Genomic DNA, 19,826 nt, shown 5'->3' with positions numbered 1-19,826 from the left:
ATAAAAATTATCTTGGAACATGGTGTAACGAGTTTAGCGGTGTCTCAGAGTCACCGTCGCTCGAGTGCAAAGGGTTAATAATAATAATAATAAGTATCCAAATATTAGGTCTACCGGAAAGTTCTGTCCGATAGTGTCACTTCAAATTTCAATCCATATGCACATGTTGATTTCAGACATATATGACTATCTCTCTTTATCATTGCATTTACACACATGTACTCTCCTAAATAAGCTGAAACAAAGATGTCTCGTGTCATTATTAAGCGAGACGCGATCGTGAAAACATGGTTACCAGACCACATGCTGCTTTGGCGACTCGTCGGAAAATCGCAGAGCTAGGCTGGGAAATTCTGTCGCATCCACCGTACTCCCCAGACACTAGCACCCTCCGATTATCACTTGTTTCTCTCTTTGCAAAACTTTTTACAGGAAAAAAGATTCAAAACTGAAGCTGATGTCAACCAAGCACTAGTTGAGTTCTTCGCCTCTAAAAATAAATCATTTTTGAAAAATGGCATTTACAAGTTGCCATCACGCTGGCAAGAGAAGTCATAAGTAACGATGGAAAGTATATTCTACAATAAATATTATTAAATGTATGAAAATTGTGTTATATTTCAATTCAAAAACGGACAGAACTTTCCGGTAGACCTAATACTTTGGCACGGTAGCGTAAGTCTGCAAAGTACCAAGTGCATAAGCGAAAACTAGACTAGAATAATTAACCAAGTGCATAATCTCTCGTTACAGGTCTTCCATACATCCGCCTAATCCCGAAGGTAACCGCCGTCGCGGGTGAGACGCTGCGGTTGAAGTGTCCTGTCGCCGGCTACCCGATCGAGGAGATCAAGTGGGAGCGGGCGAATCGCGAGCTGCCGGACGATCTTCGCCAGAAGGTGCTGAAGGACGGCACCCTACTGATCACGAGCGTGCAGAAGAAGGGCGACGCGGGGGTGTACACCTGTTCGGCGCGGAACAAGCAGGGCCACAACGCGAGAAGATCTGGCGACGTTGCAGTGATCGGTAAGGCCTCATATTCGATTCCCTATTCTACGATTGTTGCAGACGGCATCCGACAACCGGAGACCGACGAGAGAGGACGTGGACGATATGCCAATCGAACGTCTTAACTCAAAGAGGAACGTAAAGGAACGAAACCGACGGGCAAACGGAAAGAAAAGTATCTAAGTAAGATCGATCGGTTCGAGGCAGCGGTAGAGTAAAAAAGAGGAAGGGAAAGCAACTTTCTAGGATTCCGTTGACAGGCCCCGGCACACCAGGGATACGGTGTTTGATCGCCGTGTATGGTTCTCGTGCTCACGAGCTGTCGTTGTTGTTATTATTCCAGTTCCTCCCAAAATTAGCCCATTCACGGCAGATCGTGATCTACACCTCGGCGAGCGCACCACGTTGACATGCTCGGTGACCAGGGGCGATCTGCCACTCTCGATCTCCTGGCTCAAGGACGGACGATCGATGGGTCCATCGGAGCGTGTCAGTGTCACCAATGTGGACCAGTACAATAGCATACTGATGATTGAACGTTTATCTCCAGATCACAACGGCAACTACTCGTGCGTGGCCCGTAATCTGGCCGCAGAGGTATCACACACGCAGCGGCTTGTGGTTCATGGTAATCCTCCTCTAGGCCCCCTTCACTTTTGCCCGACGACCGCCTGCCCGCCCGAAATCCGAGCGAGTGAGAGTACGAGTGCGTTCACGGTCGCCCAATAATCTCGAGAATGAAGCGCGCGAGGATCCGGAGGCAGAAAACAAAAAAAGCAAAGATCACGAAAACCGAACAACCGGTGCCCGGTGTAATTTGTTGTTGTTGTTGTTTGTTTCGAATACCGCGCGTGGGACCCGCGGTGATGTACCATAATTTCGTACAGCCGTGTCTTCGCGTTTGCTCCCCGTCCAGGGATCTCTGTGTCCAGTGTTTGCGCTGCTGTCGCCGCTGTAAATAGCTTTCGACGTGGACTATAATGCGACGATCGATTCTCTCTGGTCCCAAAACCGACCGGCTCGCTCGGTACTTGCGCGTGTTCATTCGAGAAGGATTTTACTACGACGCCTCGAACGTCACTCAGGAACGTAGAGACCTGAGGACGTGTTCTCGATGATAGCTCACGCTTAGCGTGGCTCATCCTCCTGCACGAGACCTGCCACTTATTATCTCCCACGTTTCTTCCTCGGTCCTTGCATCGACTCTTCGAAAACCCGCGATTTCTCCCGAGCCGAACGTTCGTCGTTCCTCTCGTTTCACTGGGCTCTGCGACCGTGTTGGCGATTTGAAATTCATACGAAACAACTGGTATGATTGTTTTCGGCTCGATTCACTGCCTGGTTCGTATACTCGTCCGTGTCGCGACGCTTTGGACAAAAGTGTGTTCAACAAAATTTTGCATGGGGAAGGAACGCAGTTGGTTTCTTTCAGAAGGAAATCGTCGAGGCACGCTGTATGTCGCGGCAATTGTTCAATCCGTTTCCGTCACTGCGAACGCGGAATTGCGTGATTAAAGAAATTTTTTAGAAAAACGTGAATTTTTTTCGTTATCGAAGTAATTTCAGCAAATCGAGAATAAGCATTGCATCGCTCCGTGAGTCTAACTTCAAGTGCAAAATTGTAGTACTGTATGTACTACATTTTTTTATTTATCGATCTGCGATCTTTGTTTGTCTCGGAACGATATAAATTAGGAACATCGATTATTTTAAAAGTATCGTATATCGACGAAATTGTGAAAATTTTAAATATCCAGATACTTGTGAACGATACAAATGGCAATACGTTGTTTATAAAATTGGTTTTTTTACTGATATCGATCGAACAGCATCTTATTTCGATGCCTTCGAAACACTGGTTCAACATCGACCCGGGAACTGGGAACTTAAAGATTTAACGCTTATATGGAATTATCAGTCCTGTTTCTTATGTTCTAAAAATATGAAACCGTATAAAAAAAGTCTATTTTTGGATATTATTACGTTCATTCGTATTTTTCTTTTTATAATAAAAATTTCTAGAAAAAGATCGCAAATACTATAACGTACGAATTAGTTCTACATTTTCGATGTGCACACAGTGGTCGAACACTAAAAGATATTGCAAGAAACGAAATTTATATAAATTCATACATTCGTAGTCAAACTAAAAAGAAAATAAGTAAGAAATTTGTCAATTTCACAGCAATACTTTCAATAAATTAGGAACAAAGTAAAAACTGTATCGAATGCGAAATAGGCTAAAAACGCAGGGCCTAATCGCAACGGTTCGGTGATCGGAACGAAGTGTTCAAATATTGTGACAGATAGTGTGCAACTAGTTTTCTTCTTCTGAAATACCATCCAACAAAATGACAACTAAATTCGTCGACTAAACATCAAAGAATAGTAAACGAATTTATTTATTCGAACATACATTGCAATATAATAAAAATTGCACGGAATTTGCATAAATGCGGTCTTGTTAATAAGAAATCTAAACGAAACCAGGTGGGCGAAAAGAAGCTAAGAGGTCAACGTATAAACGTCGCAAGGTTAATTATCTGTAATGCATGCCTAAATTACAGTTATTCGTAATGCCAATTACAATCAAACAGGACTGAGACGGACCAGTTCGTTTCTCGCCAGACCGATGTGCACCCCAAGTAACAAAATAATTTCTCGAAAGTGAAAGGGAATGATTTTGGAAGGGTCGACGAATGCTAGCTCTTGCGTTGAGAACGAGCGTATGTGTTGTGAGTATGCGATGCCAAACTTCTATGTATAAGGTGTTTAAGGGCGGCAGGGGCAGGTCCGCGGCGGGGCCACCCTCTCTCTCCTCTACATTGCTACGTTACTATACTGCCTCTATTGTACATATTCTACGTATATATATATACATATTATATTCTATATATATCTATACATATACATGGACGTACTACTGTCTATATAATATATAAATACATGCCGCTACTTTATGAACCGAAACATATATATATTGTATATATTTATACACATATATATATATACATGATATCATATGACGAAAAAAAAGAACAGATAAAATGATTACGCAATTGTACCACGGTACAAGAAAAAAAAAAGGTTCTTGCATTTTTTTTGGTGCCATCTTTTTCTCGCTCTCACGTATGGTTCTCTCTTCTCTCTTGACCTTTTCCAGTACCCCCTATTATTGAGCCATTTACGTTCCAAGAGGGACTATCCGAGGGGATGCGGACGCGGACGGTGTGCGGGGTCGCGGCGGGTGACCCACCCCTAACTATATCCTGGCTAAAAGACGGCCAAAGTCCTTTTCCCTTGCCGCCGAATCTGGCCTCCGTCGCAAACGTCTCCCAACTGGATTCCTACTCAAGCCTCCTCAGTATAACGAACCTCGCGGCCGAGCACTCCGGCGACTATACCTGCGTCGCCGCGAACCCCGCCGCCGAGGTCAGGTACACGGCCAAGCTACAGGTAAAAGGTAACTAGATGATCGGCGACCCTTTTCCATCGTCATCCCAGACACCCCTCTCGACCACCGTCATCTCCGGTCATCGATCTTGACGCAAACGACGCGACTCTCTCGAGCCTTTTCCATTCAGGAACGATCTACGCGCGAACCGTCAACTATTCCGACGACGGATATCTGGATTCGACGCTCGTTCAGCCGACGAATAGCTTCTCGATCTTGCGCATTTCGCCAGCCACATATTTTATCGGTGGCTGTAATTGATTTTTTTTCTCTCGAACACCGACGGTTCCGTCGAAATTGTTTAAGAGCCTCGGCGAGATCGTTCGTGTCTGCACAGGGTTGGATATTTGAAACGGTATTTTTAGAGACGAAACGTAGGAGATTTATTGCGGAGGATCGACTGCAGCTATTTTTACGTAGCCCGTGAAAACGTCGGACATTTTTTTTTAGGTAAATCGTGGAACGGTGTTTCGATCGATTCGCATTCGAAAGAAACGATTTTAACGGAGATGCTGTTTCTTTTGGAAAAACAGATCGTTCCTTCGAACGATGTTTGAGATAAGATCGGGATTGCATCGGATAAATGTAAGGAACGTGTACCGGGAATCTGTTTGAAGTGTCTTATCCTGCAGACATCGTGGAGAACATCTGGCTCGTACCTTCGAAGAAGTTCGGATTTCCTCGAGTCCGAGGAGCACTAATTTTTCAACCGCACTCAAAGACCCGAGACTCAAAGACACGACGTTTAATTTCACGGTAATGCTTTCCTGTCCGTTCTGTCGAAAATGGAAGTATATTCCCGGGGTTTCGAGTCGCGGCACATAAATAAAAACTATGGACAGTTTCCAATAGATGGAACGTCGAGATCGAGACCAGCCCCAAGAGACCCGATCCCTCGCAGTATCCCATCGAATCCATCGGATTTCCCGTCTCTCATTATCACCGATATCATCGTCCATTTTACCATCGTCATATCATAACGCTTACTAATTCGATTCCTTGCGTCACCATCGTTAATCATCGGTGTGTTCTCGCCCGGATCCAAGACGAGCGTTCGACGGATCTCTCGAGCTGCCATTATCGACCGCTAACGCGACAGGATGTCGCGAGTCTTGTCGAAAAGAAAGAAAAAAAAAACGAAAAGAATGAAAACAGAAAAACACAAACGAGATCGGAAGTCCGTTCCGAGCGAGATCACGCGTTCATCATTGAAAAACCTCCTTTTGGTCATCGAATCGCTCCCGGCTCCTCGAATCCCGTGGCTCCATTCCTCAGACACAGTGTGTATTACATTTACGTTGCTTTGGCTCTCTGGGAATGCGTCGGTATCTCGTGGACCCCCCGAGGTTTGCTTGACTTGACCGAATAATAAAGGTAACAGTTTGCACCTTTCCTTATTTTACTCGTTTTTTAAACGGAGCAACCAACCAACCAACCAAAATCAACAAACAAAATGAAATGAAATGATATTGTATACGGATTGACGTAAAAAAAAAAGTTACATATGCTGAAAAAAAGTACATGATCATGAAAATGAAACTCTCTTCTGGCCTGCGTGCGTGCGTGTATGTGAGCATTCAACACTTTATCTGCATGACTCTTCTCTCTACGACGTAGCGAAGTGGTTTTATTCTTGTCTGCATCACCTTACGTGTTTCTCTGTACATATATATATATTATATATATATTTACTTACTTATTATACTTAAGTGTTATCTTTGATCACCCGAGTACGAGCACGTGCCACACTGCTCACGAACCAACAGAACGTAATATATTTTTCACGATACCTATGCGCTGGCTCTCCTTTGGGCTCGTTCGAAGGCAACCCTTTTTTTCGATTAACACTTCTGCATGCTTTCTTACTGTGTCTCTCTCTCTCTATCTCGCTAACACACACACTCTCTCTTTCTTTCTCTCTCTTTCTTTCTCTCTCTCTCTATCTCTCTCCCCCTATCTCTCTCTCTCTGTCTACCTATCACTGTATTTTCTATCTGTGACGCTGTTTTTTATATTTCCTTCGGTCGCGGCGCAACACGGGGCACGCGCACAAAAACTATTCCCAATGAGATTCGAACGTGTCAAAGAGACTCCAAACACCCAACGATTTTTCGAACGACCGTAAAATGGTACGCCGTCAGAGTACTTGATCGAATTGGTCCGTGGCGCGGCCGCCATTATCGTAGAGCCGCCGGTGGGGTGCGCGCCCCGTCGTTTCCATGCGACCCGGTAATGTAGGCTAGTAGTACGTATTATTATTAATTAAATTCGTATTCATCGAACTAGTCGTTAGAAGCGGGTACTTATATATATCTATATATACATATATATATTATTATTCGCCTTTCCACGATATATCTTTCGGTCTACCGCCGACATGCTCTCATTCCGTAACCTACACACGTCCTGCCCAATTTGCGCCTTTTCTTCGGAGAGTTCTACTTATTTGAACAAGTATCTTGCCGAACACTGCACACATACATCCATCAACAACACGCATCTTTGAAACACACGTACGCACAGAATACAGACGAACACGCGCAACCACGTACACCTACACGCATATAGATCTAACTATACATATATACATACACACAGACACACATATATATATCTATATATATTATATTGTCGCACGCGTTAATGCGTGGCCGGTATTTGCCGTCTTGTAAAACGTTGGAACTTCCCACTCACAGTATCTCGCTTGTGCAGCGTTTTTCACCACCGTAAAAAGTAGAACCCGCCAAACAGTACACCCGAACGATTTAAGACAAGCCTGAAACTCTCGACATCATCATCGATGCGCGGCGTCCGAGCGGCCACTCGACATTCACGTACCATTTCCGGTCTCCGCATTAGACGATTGCACACATAGTGGCGAACTTCAGCGTAGCTAGTATCTATACATTAATGAATCTCGATAGACGCTTCGTTATTGTGCACACCACCTGTCTTCTTCTGTACCTTGATTTTTCTTGTGACATATATATTTTTCTTTTTGTCTTCTTTTGGTCTCTTGGGTTACTGTACGTACGTGTTATGGTGTATTGAGACAGAACCGCTTATTGGTGAATCCTCCGTAGAAGAAGTCCGTCGTTTTGCCGTGGGAATGACCGCAATTTTTACCGATACCGTATACTCGACGAAGAAGAAAACGGCCGGGCCCTCGAGCACGCCTCGCATCGACCCCGAAAATAACCCCACTGTCCATACTGTACCTCGCCCACGTACCTTCATTCACTTTGTCTAAATGTCTCTGTCACTTTCTCTCATATAACGTGAACTGCCATCCACCATAACGGGAAACGGAAAATTGTCAAAATTGTGCCGCGTACAAATTCCTTTGTAGCCGCCACGCTTCAAATTCTCTCGATCCTGGACGAATCGTTTTACCACGGGAACGACAAAACCTCGTCGACGAAAGGCCGCGTCCGTCGAATTTCCATATTTTTGTCTCTTTTTTTTGTCTCTCTTCTCTCTCTCTCTCTCTCTCTCTCTCTCTCTCTCTCTCTCTCTCTCTCTCTCTCTCTCTCTCTTTGTACAGTGTATCTTGCTCTCTCTCTCTTTCTCTCTTTCTCTCTCTCTATATATATACATATATATATATATCTCGTTGTATATACATACGATCTCTCGGTTCGCTTCCACTTCCGGCGACGTCGCGCCGCACCGTCGACGAGCTCTTCTTTGACCGCGCTTTTCACGACTTTGTCACAACGTACCTGTCTCTAAATCGCTAACGACCAGTAAAGAAAAGAAAGAAACGAAACAAGAAAAAAAGATAATTTGGATAGGAGCTGCGCGACGGACCCGCGTAAAGCTGCTCGCTCTGGTTTTCAGTGCCGCCGCAATGGATCGTCGAGCCGACGGACGTCAGCGTCGAGAGAAACAAGCACGTTGCCTTGCACTGTCAAGCGAAGGGCGTACCGACCCCCACCATCGTCTGGAAAAAAGCCACGGGTGAGAACTCCGTAATTTTATGAATAAACAACGAGAACCCCATTTTCGTGCAACTCCTACGCGGACCGGCGCGGAACAATTGCGAGCAGCCATTTCGGTCCTGCAGCAGCGTTTCTCAATCGTTTTTGTTCAAAAGGTTCTTGATGCTAGAAGTACCAAACTAAACGCGTCTAATTTATATGGTTTTGTAACAATAACGAGATTGGATTTACAGTAAGTTGTAAGTCCCTAACTCGCGCTCACAGATTCCGCACAAAAATGGAGAACTTGGGAAGAACAGATACGACAACTCGAACTTTGCGTCCCGTTTTTATAGTCGTTGACAATCGGTAATTATGAAAACGTGCCGCGAGGCTCGAATAATCGTATGTTCTCTTCCCAAATTGTCTATTTTTCTGCGCAGTCTGAGCGCGTATTAGGGAGAAATTACTCGAACTTTTTACGATTTCTAATACCATTTGTACGATGCTTCGGTAAAGAAGTTTATGGACTTTCTCATAGAACATTTCTGTAATTTCAATAACGGTGAAAGACGAAGCCAGAGATCAATCATTTTGAGTGGTTTAGTATTTCTAGCGTTGTAAACGAGACACTTACGAACCTGGTAGACGAGAGTTACGGTGCGTTGCATAGATAAACTGGATTATCCTTATTCGGCAATAACGTTTACGTGAAAAGTGACGTTCAGTATACTCGTACGATGAATGGTTCAAGCTGATACTACAGGATGTATCGAACGATGTGCTGTTTTAACAGAATACACTTAAAAGTGTAGAACAGGGGTGTCAAACTCAAAAGCTAACTTGGGCCAAATAAACAATGCTTAACTTTAGGTGGGCCGCAAAAAAAAAGAATCAATGTTCATAGAAACAAATATTTTTATTTTGACTAGTACATTGTAATAAACACATATATAAAGTTAAATTATTGTTTACGTCCTGATACTTGACATCAAAAGTGTTCATCTCGGGCCGCGAGTTTGACACCCCTGGTGTAGAACATTCGCATAGAACGGAACAAGCAAATGCTTGACAGTACGGTTTTCGCGTAATTTTATTATATAAATGTTGAACATTTAGAAAATTTATGGACCGTCTGGTAACCGTATTTAACGCGACGGAATTTTCAAAGCGTATCTCTTGAAATAGACTCTTGTAATATAGTATCTATAGGAACCTTTTACCACTTTTCTATTTCGTTCCTATTGTTGGACCAATAGGAAACATTTATACGAGGACGAACAGACGGTTTCAAATTTAGCGAAATGTCGAACCAAATTCTGTGGCTTGCCGCGATCAAATTTGAAAAGTGTTTTTGAAAAATATATTCAACCCCGGCTTGATTTCATGGATCGATATCTTTGCGGGGCAGGAAGCAAGTCCGGTGAATACGAGGAGTTGCGGGAGAGAGATTACACGAAAATCCTCAGCAATGGTTCCCTGCTTCTGCAACATGTGAAAGAAGACAGGGAAGGATTCTATCTCTGTCAAGCTAGCAACGGTATTGGAAGCGGTATCGGGAAAGTGGTCCAATTGAAAGTGAACTGTGAGTCTCATTAACTCTTTCTGATTGTAAATTGCCGATACTAAATTGCTGTACAATATTTGCCGGAGTAATAATCGTAGATCTAGTCGCGACTAGCGAATGTCGTCTGTCAAATATTTTAAACGGAAGCGAATGTGCGAAGTCGGAAAAATATTATTTACGATCAGATATCATGGATCTTAACTCGATGGGACGCTTGACTCTTTGCACCTAGATTATTTTCATAAAACAGAAATGTTCAAAAAGTGTAATGCTTCGAATGAAACGTAAGACGATATAACGTTAAAAATACTTTCTCTATCTATTCGTATAGAATTTAATATAAAATTGCATACAGATCTTACGCAACAAAAATTTCCAATTTTGAAAGTTTCATAATTATCAAGTATAGTCTCGTTATTTTCCCCGAGTGGGAACACCCGAGTGCAAAGGATTAATAAGACGAACCTTAAATTATATCGTAAGAGTCAATATTGATGCAACAATCTGCCGACTATCCATAACGGAACCCCAATATGTCAGAATTACTCTATCATAACGGAAACGTGCCGCTAGTAACCGGCTTTTCCTGTAAGGCAGAGTGATGCATGCGACTTCCAGCACTTACATCTTTTTTGTTATGTTAATAGCTTCTCCATACTTCGCGGCACCTTCGAGGCTCGTCACCGTGAAAAAGGGTGACACCGCGACGTTACATTGCGAGGTACACGGCGACACGCCAGTCACCGTCATTTGGCTAAAGGGTGGAAAAATTGAGTTAAACCCCTCGACGAACTACCGGTAAAGCTAATTTACGTTGCAAGTTATTACACGGAAATCTGGCAATTCGAAGGCTACGATCTATTAATTTGTAGAACGAAGAACTTGTGAAATTCGATCTCGGTTCTTCGAGTAAAATAAGCGTCGAAAATATTACGCGACATATTTGAACTAATTTAGAATAATTTAGAATACGGTATTATAAAATTATATTGTTCAAAAGAGAGACTTTAAATTATTAACGTCGGTGAACAAGATGATAGAGTGGCTTGTCCAGCGAATGAATACTTAGGTTATATTTTTCATTCACAAATCATCGTTGAATGATGTTATCGTAATCGAAATGTTTTACCGCTAAATCCCTGCACACATCCCTGGACAGAATTATAGCATCGTTTAAAAGTGTAACATGAGATTTTGTGAAAAATACGTTTAACAATGAATCGGAGAAAAATGTTTAACGAATGAATTCCAGTGAATAATATTGTATCTTAAAATACAAATTATTACCTCCAACGCGTTGAACACGTTTAGAACAGCCTGCTAATTAAACAAATGTATTGTGAAATGAATCTTAAGCAAAAAAAGGTTTTCGTGCTTCCATATAAGTTACTTTTTCATAAAATATAGGAGATGTTCGTTCACCGAGGGGTGTTCTTTCGTTGGACAGATCGCCCTACGTAAAAATGAAAATGCTAGACTAATTTATACCGGTACACTCGGAATTTTCCGTAAACGTTTTTATGGCATTTAAAGGGTTACGGTGAAACGGGAGGTAACGCCGGACGGTGTAATAGCTCAATTACAAATATCGAATGCAGAGGCGTCCGATAGCGGAGCGTACTTTTGTCAAGCGAGTAATCTATATGGCCGTGATCAGCAATTGGTGCAACTCCTCGTGCAAGGTAAAATGAAGATCGATTTGACCCGTTGGATAAAACATGAATTTCGTATTTGTTAACGATGAGATCGTTTCGCTCTCACTTTAGAGCCGCCACATCCACCGAATTCGTTGGAAACCGCAATGGTTGCCAGTCGCAGTATCAACGTGAAGTGGCAGCACAAATCGCAAGACACCAGCGAAGTAACAAAATACATTCTCGAATACAAGGAAGGCACTGGTAAATATTACTATGTTTCGTTCTTTTTCGTAGAAAATATGTGCAATTTTTAATAGAGAAAATATATATCGTTTAATTAATTCGGATAGCGTATTCGTAAATTAATGGTCAAAAGTAAAATAGCGATGTCGTAGCGAACTAGATGAAATAAGTTCCTCGATAAACCCGAGAAATATAGTGCAATTGAACCGAAGTGAAAATGAAGAATTACTTATCAGAATGTTAAGCGGCAATATCTCAAAAGTGAAAATATATTCCTTGCAACCGCAAATATATTTTTATGCAGATTTTATAATAAAATTAATCAAATATATAAGCAGTTTAAACTGTCTCTTCTCTCCGGCAAAATTAAACCTTTGCCGCTTATTATTAAAGTATTTTCCGCGAGGGGACTTTAATTAATGTTGATCGATCACACACGACAGGTGGACTGTGGCAACAGAAAGAATTCACCGGGCCGCCGCTTCCGTACGCCGCCCTTATCGACGAGCTAAAACCAGCTACTAGGTACACTATTCGTGTAATAGCTGAAGGGCCAGCAGGTAGGTCTGTGCCATCCGCGGATCTAATCGTCAGGACGGAGCCAGAAAGACCGGCTGGTCCGCCAATTAAACTTGCGGCAAGGGCTCTGTCCTCCTCTGAAATCTTAATCTCCTGGTCGCCGCCATTACCTGAACTCAGACACGGTGATATTCAAGGATTCAACGTCGGCTACAGAGAAACAAGGTGAGTTTACCGAACACTCTAACTAATTTGATGCGCGTTCCGTGGATTATTCATTCGCTCTCAAAATATTAATGAAAGTCGTTGTGTCCGACTTTATATCCAAGAGAAAATCCACTTTGAATAATAATGTCACGTGTACTCCGATATTATTAAAACTTCTTTGTCTTCGAAACGAGATTACCTTAATTGAATTGTATATTTTCAACCGATTCGTAAAACACTCTTAGCGGAACGTTCATAATCAAACGTTCATAGAAAGAAGTTCAATAGTGAAATGTTCATAGCAAAATATTCCTAGTGGAATATTCAAAGTGGAACATTCATAGTAAAACATTCTTTCATTCATTCATAGTCGAACGTTCTTAGTAAACTATTTCATAGTAAAACTGTTAGAGTCATAATAATCATTCGTAGTAAGACATTCATAGAAAAACATTTTCAGTGAAACGTCCATAGTCAAACGTTGCTAGTGAAAAGACCACAGTCAACCCACTGCATCTTATCGATTACAGACAAACGTTTCCAGTGAAAAACTCAAAAATTAAGGGCCCGGGTCGCCGCACACTATGACGAGCCACACATAGAAGAAAACCATATACGTATATTAGTTTTAGAGGTTTCTATCTACCAAAACTGACGCTTTAATATCGAAGTATGCAGTTCACAAGTGGAAAATTTAGATTCCGAAAAGTCTAAACGACTGGACTTCGGTTGTAGAAATATCCGTTTTGCAGTTATTGCGGAGATATTTGCAATATTCGGCCAGAGTGGTGTCAATTCACGCGCAAGACGACACAAGATGGCCGCCGCTAACAGTTTTTCGTAAATATCGAGAGATATAGAGCTCGAATCGAAAATTCACAACCGAAGCCCAGTAGATAAGGCACGTACAAAGGCAATGGAGTGTATTTTCAGTTGATTTCTTAGTTAATTAAGACACAGGAGTAGTTGATAGACCGAAACACCAACTCGAGCTTCCGACATTTTTCACTACTAGCGTCACAGTTCTCTTCCAACCAACAAGCTACACCACAGCGAGCTCAACCTGACGGTTGAAAATATTTTTAATTTGGTTTGGCTAATGTCCGATCGCACAACTGCAGAGCGACAATCAACTCGGAGTGCAGGCTGATCTGACCCGGGCCTTTAAAATTCGAACAAACAACCAATGATCGTACTCTATTTTCATAAAGAGCACACTAAACGGTAACGCCATTTATTTAACCTACTGTACCTGCTGCAACGAAAAATAACATAACATAAATAACAAATCTTTTTAACAATAAATTCTGGGGAACAGCAGATTTCTGTCCTCCTCTTTATCGCGTCCCCAAAAAATCCTGTCGAAGCACCCCTTTGCCAGCGTTCTTATCGGATCCGCTCGTTAAAGTTGGACTAGCGGAACTGTCGGAGGTCGAGCGATGCTGCGACCGCGCGCAAAGTGGCAGAATCACAGGCGCGGACGATTCGCAGGTTCGTTTAGGTCTTGGGCACCGCCGAGGCGAGCGGAGGGCTCGCGTGGATAGGGGGTTTCGCGCGTGTACCGTCCGAGGTGTACACGTGTAGCCATTACCGAACGGTCGGTCGGTAAGCACCGGCATTCCGATTGCATTCCGCGATACTCTCCCGCACCCCGACTGCCCCCTGATCCCCGTATATTTCCGCCCCGTCTCTCGAATCGCCTCCTTCGATCCCGGAATCCCATCGCAGAATCTTTCCGCTGCGCACTTTTCAGCGCTCCGCCACCCTTTCCCTAATCCACTGTCTCCCTTTCTGTCTTTCTATATCTCTGTATCGTGCTTTCCCTCTTTTATTCTCTTCATCAATTTTTCTGTCGGTTTATTTTCACTTTTTTCTCATTTTTTATCTTTCCGTCTTCCCCTTTTTATTTATTTTTTTTTGTATTTTTCTGTTTTTAGTTGTTTCAAGGAATTTAGTTGTTTTTAGGGATTTAGCAGTTTTTAAGGAATTTTTCACCTTCGGATTTTTGCCAGATATTTCGATTCGAACGTCACATAATAATTAGATTTTTATTATAGAAGAATCAACTTAGGTAGCAGATCTTCGCTCAATATAAATATTTTCTGTTTACACTTTTCTCTGTATAATATTAATGATTTTAAAATATTATTATTTTTATCATAATCATTATATTTACCGTGTCTTATTTATTTCTAGTCCTCCAAATCGACTTTAATTTGCTCGAGTGGCTTATGTATAATTTAATTTAACTTTGCAATAGTTAACTTCTAAAGATAATAAACATATACAAACTGAATATACGATGTAGTAAAATGTTGGTAATGATATTCTAAAAACACAAAATATAACATATTTGATATTATTTTGAAATGTAATAAATTGAAAATAATATTGCGATTATTCTTAAATTCTTTTAATGTCTTTGTTATCTTATTTTCATTGTAAATGCATAAAATCTGCAGTCTATTAATAATTTCGAACGTGAATAGCTAATAATTTAAGATAATATATATCAATAATTTATAATAATAATATACAATAATAATAATAAATTATAATATGTAATAATAAGTAATTGAAGACGAAAGGCAGACCATCGCAATAATGTGCATCGTAATAAGGTGATCAAAATTTAATCGTACAAAACAGATCGGAACGCGTTTAGCGCTTCGAGTTCGGAACTCCATTACGTTAGGAATCTTCTTTCAGCTCTTCAAATCCCTCGTACAACTTCAGTTCCGTATCCGGCGACGGAGAAGAAGGAGGCGCCGAACTTCGGCTAACAGGCCTTCGACCCTACACAAAGTACACTTTGGTAGTTCAAGCGTATAATCAAGTTGGTTCCGGACCGCTTTCTGAACCTTTGCTCACGCAAACTTTGGAAGATGGTGAGTAATGTTCGCGGGAGAAGAAAGGCGAAGAGTCCAATAACGTCCGGAACGTTGCGACGATGTTTAACGATAAACAAAATATGTTCAGTACCCAGCATGCCGCCGGAAGACGTAAGATGCGCTGCGTTAACTTCGCAATCCCTTCAAGTATCGTGGCAGCCGCCGCCTAACACGCACAGCAACGGTATTATTCAAGGGTACAAGTTACACTATGAACCAATTTTGGCGGACGTGTGGCGCAGCGTCGATGAAATGGAAGTTAGTGGAACTGTTTCGTTAAGAGAATGTTGTCTCGCTCGGAAGTTCTCAATTGTGTCTTTCTTGCTAGGTGCGGAAGACCAGCGCCCTGACCACTGTCCTTACGGGCTTAAGAAAGTTCACGAATTATACTATTCAAGTCCTCGCTTTCACCAAAGTTGGCGATGGAGAACCCACCACGATCACGTACTGCCAGACCGAGGAAGACGGTAATGGTTCTTCGTCACGTAGTTTTAAACCAGTCCATGTTCACGTTAATATAATCGTCGTGAACAAATGAAAATTTGTTGTCAAATGGCGGGTGCTATTTAAAATAGAATTTATATGAAACGCATTCGCAATTTCAACACATATTATAGGATGGCAACAATGAAATATTAACATAAAATAAGAACAAGAATTTAACATGTTATCCTTTTCTCTAAAAACAAATTAAATTTCTAATGTTCTCTTCCCCAAATATTTGATTATTTATAGTATATATAAAAACATTTTAAATTCTAAATATTCTTTATCCGTGTTAATCGAATCTTAAACTATATAAGTTTAAGTTTTCGAACAATAAAAATATGCATTTTACGAAAAGGAATAACTAGAAACAACTGTCACTTTGTTATAACTTTTTTTTCAATTCTATAACAAGTGCAGTTCGCGACTGTTTTTTTCGAGTATGTGCACTCGTCGTCGCTTAAAACTAATTGAACCCCGAGGTGCACACTTTTCAAAATAAATAAAGCACCTGGAGAGTAAATATATCGATCTCCCCGGTCAATATTAGATAGATATTTAATAAAATTCATTTCTTCGTACAGTACCAGGTAGCCCAGCAGACATAAAAGTGGTGGTCAGTTCGCCGCAGGCGCTATTCATCTCTTGGCTTCCACCCCTCGAACCGAATGGACATATTACAAAATACAATCTATACACAAGGTAGTAACTTGATAATACTATTTTATGAAAAATATCAAGGGACAAAGAAATTGTCCTGTCTGCTTCTAATACACACGATCTAATCGTAATTGATTTATCAACATAAAAATCGATGATCTTTAAAAACATTTATTAATACTTTACCTACCGGAAGCTGAATAATAGGCTCGTTGTATCTCAAAGAATCTTATTAATTTTCTTTTAAACAACAATACAAAGAGAAATAATTAAACTACGATGACCTAAAAAACTTTCCGATGTTTGCATAAAATCGCTGTCATTGTCGAAAAGTTTATCCGAAAGTCCGCAAATTAAACGATCACAAGTAATATATCTACTTCATTAACAATAGATTTACGGAACCCGTCAAAATGACGAGTCATTAATTTTTTAATTTATAATAATAATTTTTCAATTTATTCATATCCGTAAAGATACATTTAAGAGTTATCTATTCAATGTATATGTTACTCACGGCAAATGTTACGATAACGCTTGTAGAAAATCAGAATAAATGTCTTACTGTTACTTTTATAAACTAATATAAAACAGCTATTTTTGTGCTGCGTAAATCTTGTGTCAAATGTTTTTAATATTGCCACTGTTTCACATTACGGATACAGTAATTTCTTCCGGAAATGCCAAATTTCGGGTTGTTCTGTATTTCCCTGTGCTAATCCAACGCCTACGTAATTCGTTGTCACGTCGATGCTAAAAGTCGACGGAATCGGTCAAGCGTGTAATGCGGCACGCGCCGCGAATTCCCGGAAGACAACGCAAAATGATCTGTTTGGGTGTGATAACAAAAACCGCGCAGCGCTACAAGGTACGTGATCATCGAATCGGGCACGTAGCCTCTAAATTGCCTTCGAATCGTGGCAAAAAATTAGAAACAAAAAGGTTAAGTCGTCGTTTTTATTCTAACATTACTATGTATTCATATTAACGTACAGCGGCACGCTGGCCGCTGCCTTCTTTTGTCGACTGCTCCGAGTTCTACAAAAACGATCGAATCTTAGAATTCTAGGAGAAATTACTGTACTCATTTTTGCCGTAAATGCACAAAATTCGCGATCTAACGATTACAGATAAAGATTGAAATGCTCGAATTCCTTAACCCTTTCGCTGCGGCAGCTCCATTCGCCGAAGTACCGCCACCGAACGGAAACTAGCTCCGGAAATATGCACAATACGCGTGGTTTCTGCATATATGTTGCTCCAAATCTTAAATAATAACTGTGCCGAATAAAACGATCGTTGCTCTAATGTAACAAGTATATTTACAGTTTTAATTTAAAAAGACTTACAAAATTATAGGTAACATAGGTATTTATATAATTACAAAGCCTAACGATTAAACGTTTAACAGAATTAATAACGAGACGCAAATTATTAAAAGATAATAATATGTACAAACTAATAATATAATTCTGTGCGATATATTTGAAAGCAATGATCTATACAAAGGCCAACATCGCAATCTTTGCACTCGTACCGCGAATCCGTTCTTTTATCATTTTTGCTACAAATTACACGTCTACGTCTTCTGTATACACTTCATTTCGATGCCGCATATATGCGGCGCCCGGACCCACAAGTCGTCGAGTGGATGCCGCATATATGCGGCGCTCGGCGCGAAAGAGTTAACCTTTTAGGTGCGGCTGAATTCTGCGCGAGGCTATTTCTCTAGACAGCAGAGTCTGATGTGTACTGTACAGAATCTGATACTGTATATACAGGGGGTGTCCCAAAAATGTCTCGCAATCTGAAAGTGGCGGGTTCCTCGGGTCATTTGAAGCAACTTTTTCCTTTACAAAAATTTTCTCCGAGGCACCATTAACGAGTTATTAACGAAAAACAGTGACCAATGAGAAGTGAGCTCAGCTGGCGCGAGGCGGCCGAGCTAATCAGCGGAACTGGGATTCGACCGCTGGTGCTGTTGGCTCGGCCGCCTAGCGCCAACTGAGCTCGCCTCTCATTCGTCACCGTTTTTCGTTAATAACTCGTTAACGGCGCCTCGGAGAAAATTTTTGTAAAGGAAGAAGTTGCTTCAAATGATCCGAGGAACCCGCCATTTCCGGATTACGAGACATTTTTGGGACACCCTGTAGACTGTTGTAAATCGATGTGAAGATAAAAGAAGTGTGAAACAATACATATGAAGACGATTATTTGGTTCAAACGATGAGCGAGTGAGTTACTAGAGCTAGACACTATAGTGGCGCGTCGTCCAGAGAGATGACATCCGCGAAAGCCACTATAGTGACGCGTCGTTCAGAGAGATGACATCCGCGGAAGCCACTATAGTGGCGCGCCGTGCCTAAAATGTTAATAATGTGAAACAATGTTATATCAACAGGGTCGTAGACGGCCGTGAAGAACTGAATCACGGTAAAAGACAACTGCCAGCCGCGAGCACCTATTTCGAGGCGACCGATTTACAGCAACACGTCGAGTATCAGTTCTGGGTGACGGCTAGCACCCGGGTAGGCGAGGGCCAAAGTTCCAGGGTAGCCGCACAGGTGCCGACGAACCGGGTTCCAGCCAGAATCACTTCTTTCGGGGGCCACGTAGTCAGACCATGGAGGGGATCCGCCACTTTGTCTTGCAACGCGGTCGGAGATCCTGCTAGAGAATGGTTCAAGGGATCGGCTGAACAAATACGTACGGACACTGCTAGGAATATACAAATTCTACCATCGGGCGAGCTTGTGCTGTCGAATCTGCAGTCCCAAGATGGCGGGAATTATACTTGCAAGGTGAAGAACACTCAAGGCAGCGACAACTTGCATTATACGCTCACTGTGCAGGGTAAGCATCCGAACGATTCATTATCCCTCCTACGATGTTCGTAAAAATTCATCGCATAAATCTGGTTAAACAAATATGTGCACATCTTTAGAAACTGCGCTATAATATAATGTTTTCAAGCTTGTCGTATGAAAGTATGTAATAAATTAGCACTTTGCCGGCCGCAAATATTTCTTCGCTTGGCGCCGGCACCACTAACTCTGTTACTTCGCTTGTCGCCGGCTGTTTTTGAGGTTATTGGGAGATGATAAATTTCAAGTTTTTCTAAGAACTTCACTGTCCGAAGATTCTGCTTCACTTTCATTTGTCGGATCTGCAATGTCTTCTTCCCAATTGCTTAAAAATTTCATATGTTACACACGAGGTGTCGTGCACACTAGA

The 19,826-nt window shown here is 41.6% G+C and overlaps 1 protein-coding gene across 13 annotated transcripts in view; it reads left to right on the top strand.

Moving 5' to 3' along the window:
* Dscam2 (Down syndrome cell adhesion molecule 2) overlaps positions 1 to 19,826 on the top strand; it is a 205,638-nt gene that overhangs the window by 170,390 nt on the left and 15,422 nt on the right. For 8 of the 13 annotated variants that reach the window (XR_013033151.1, XM_033466704.2, XM_076520957.1 and 5 more), the window contains exons 10-22: positions 754 to 1,026; positions 4,172 to 4,471; positions 8,303 to 8,422; positions 9,794 to 9,967; positions 10,597 to 10,747; positions 11,483 to 11,631; positions 11,716 to 11,847; positions 12,273 to 12,573; positions 15,265 to 15,443; positions 15,535 to 15,704; positions 15,775 to 15,913; positions 16,517 to 16,634; positions 18,994 to 19,445. Coding sequence is in view for 12 of the 13 variants with exons in the window: in XM_033466704.2 (XP_033322595.1) it covers positions 754 to 1,026; positions 4,172 to 4,471; positions 8,303 to 8,422; positions 9,794 to 9,967; positions 10,597 to 10,747; positions 11,483 to 11,631; positions 11,716 to 11,847; positions 12,273 to 12,573; positions 15,265 to 15,443; positions 15,535 to 15,704; positions 15,775 to 15,913; positions 16,517 to 16,634; positions 18,994 to 19,445 (2,658 nt within the window). In the remaining variant the exon portion in view is untranslated. Of the gene's footprint in view, positions 1 to 753; positions 1,027 to 1,351; positions 1,637 to 4,171; positions 6,167 to 8,302; positions 8,423 to 9,793; positions 9,968 to 10,596; positions 10,748 to 11,482; positions 11,632 to 11,715; positions 11,848 to 12,272; positions 12,574 to 15,264; positions 15,444 to 15,534; positions 15,705 to 15,774; positions 15,914 to 16,516; positions 16,635 to 18,993; positions 19,446 to 19,826 lie in introns of those variants that run through there. The other 5 variants (XM_033466705.2, XM_076520958.1, XM_033466702.2 and 2 more) reach the window with 2 other exon arrangements.

The sequence above is a fragment of the Megalopta genalis genome, chromosome 4 (genome assembly GCF_051020955.1).
Source record: "Megalopta genalis isolate 19385.01 chromosome 4, iyMegGena1_principal, whole genome shotgun sequence".
NCBI lineage: Eukaryota > Metazoa > Arthropoda > Insecta > Hymenoptera > Halictidae > Megalopta > Megalopta genalis.
This window is presented reverse-complemented; position numbering and strand designations above follow the sequence as displayed.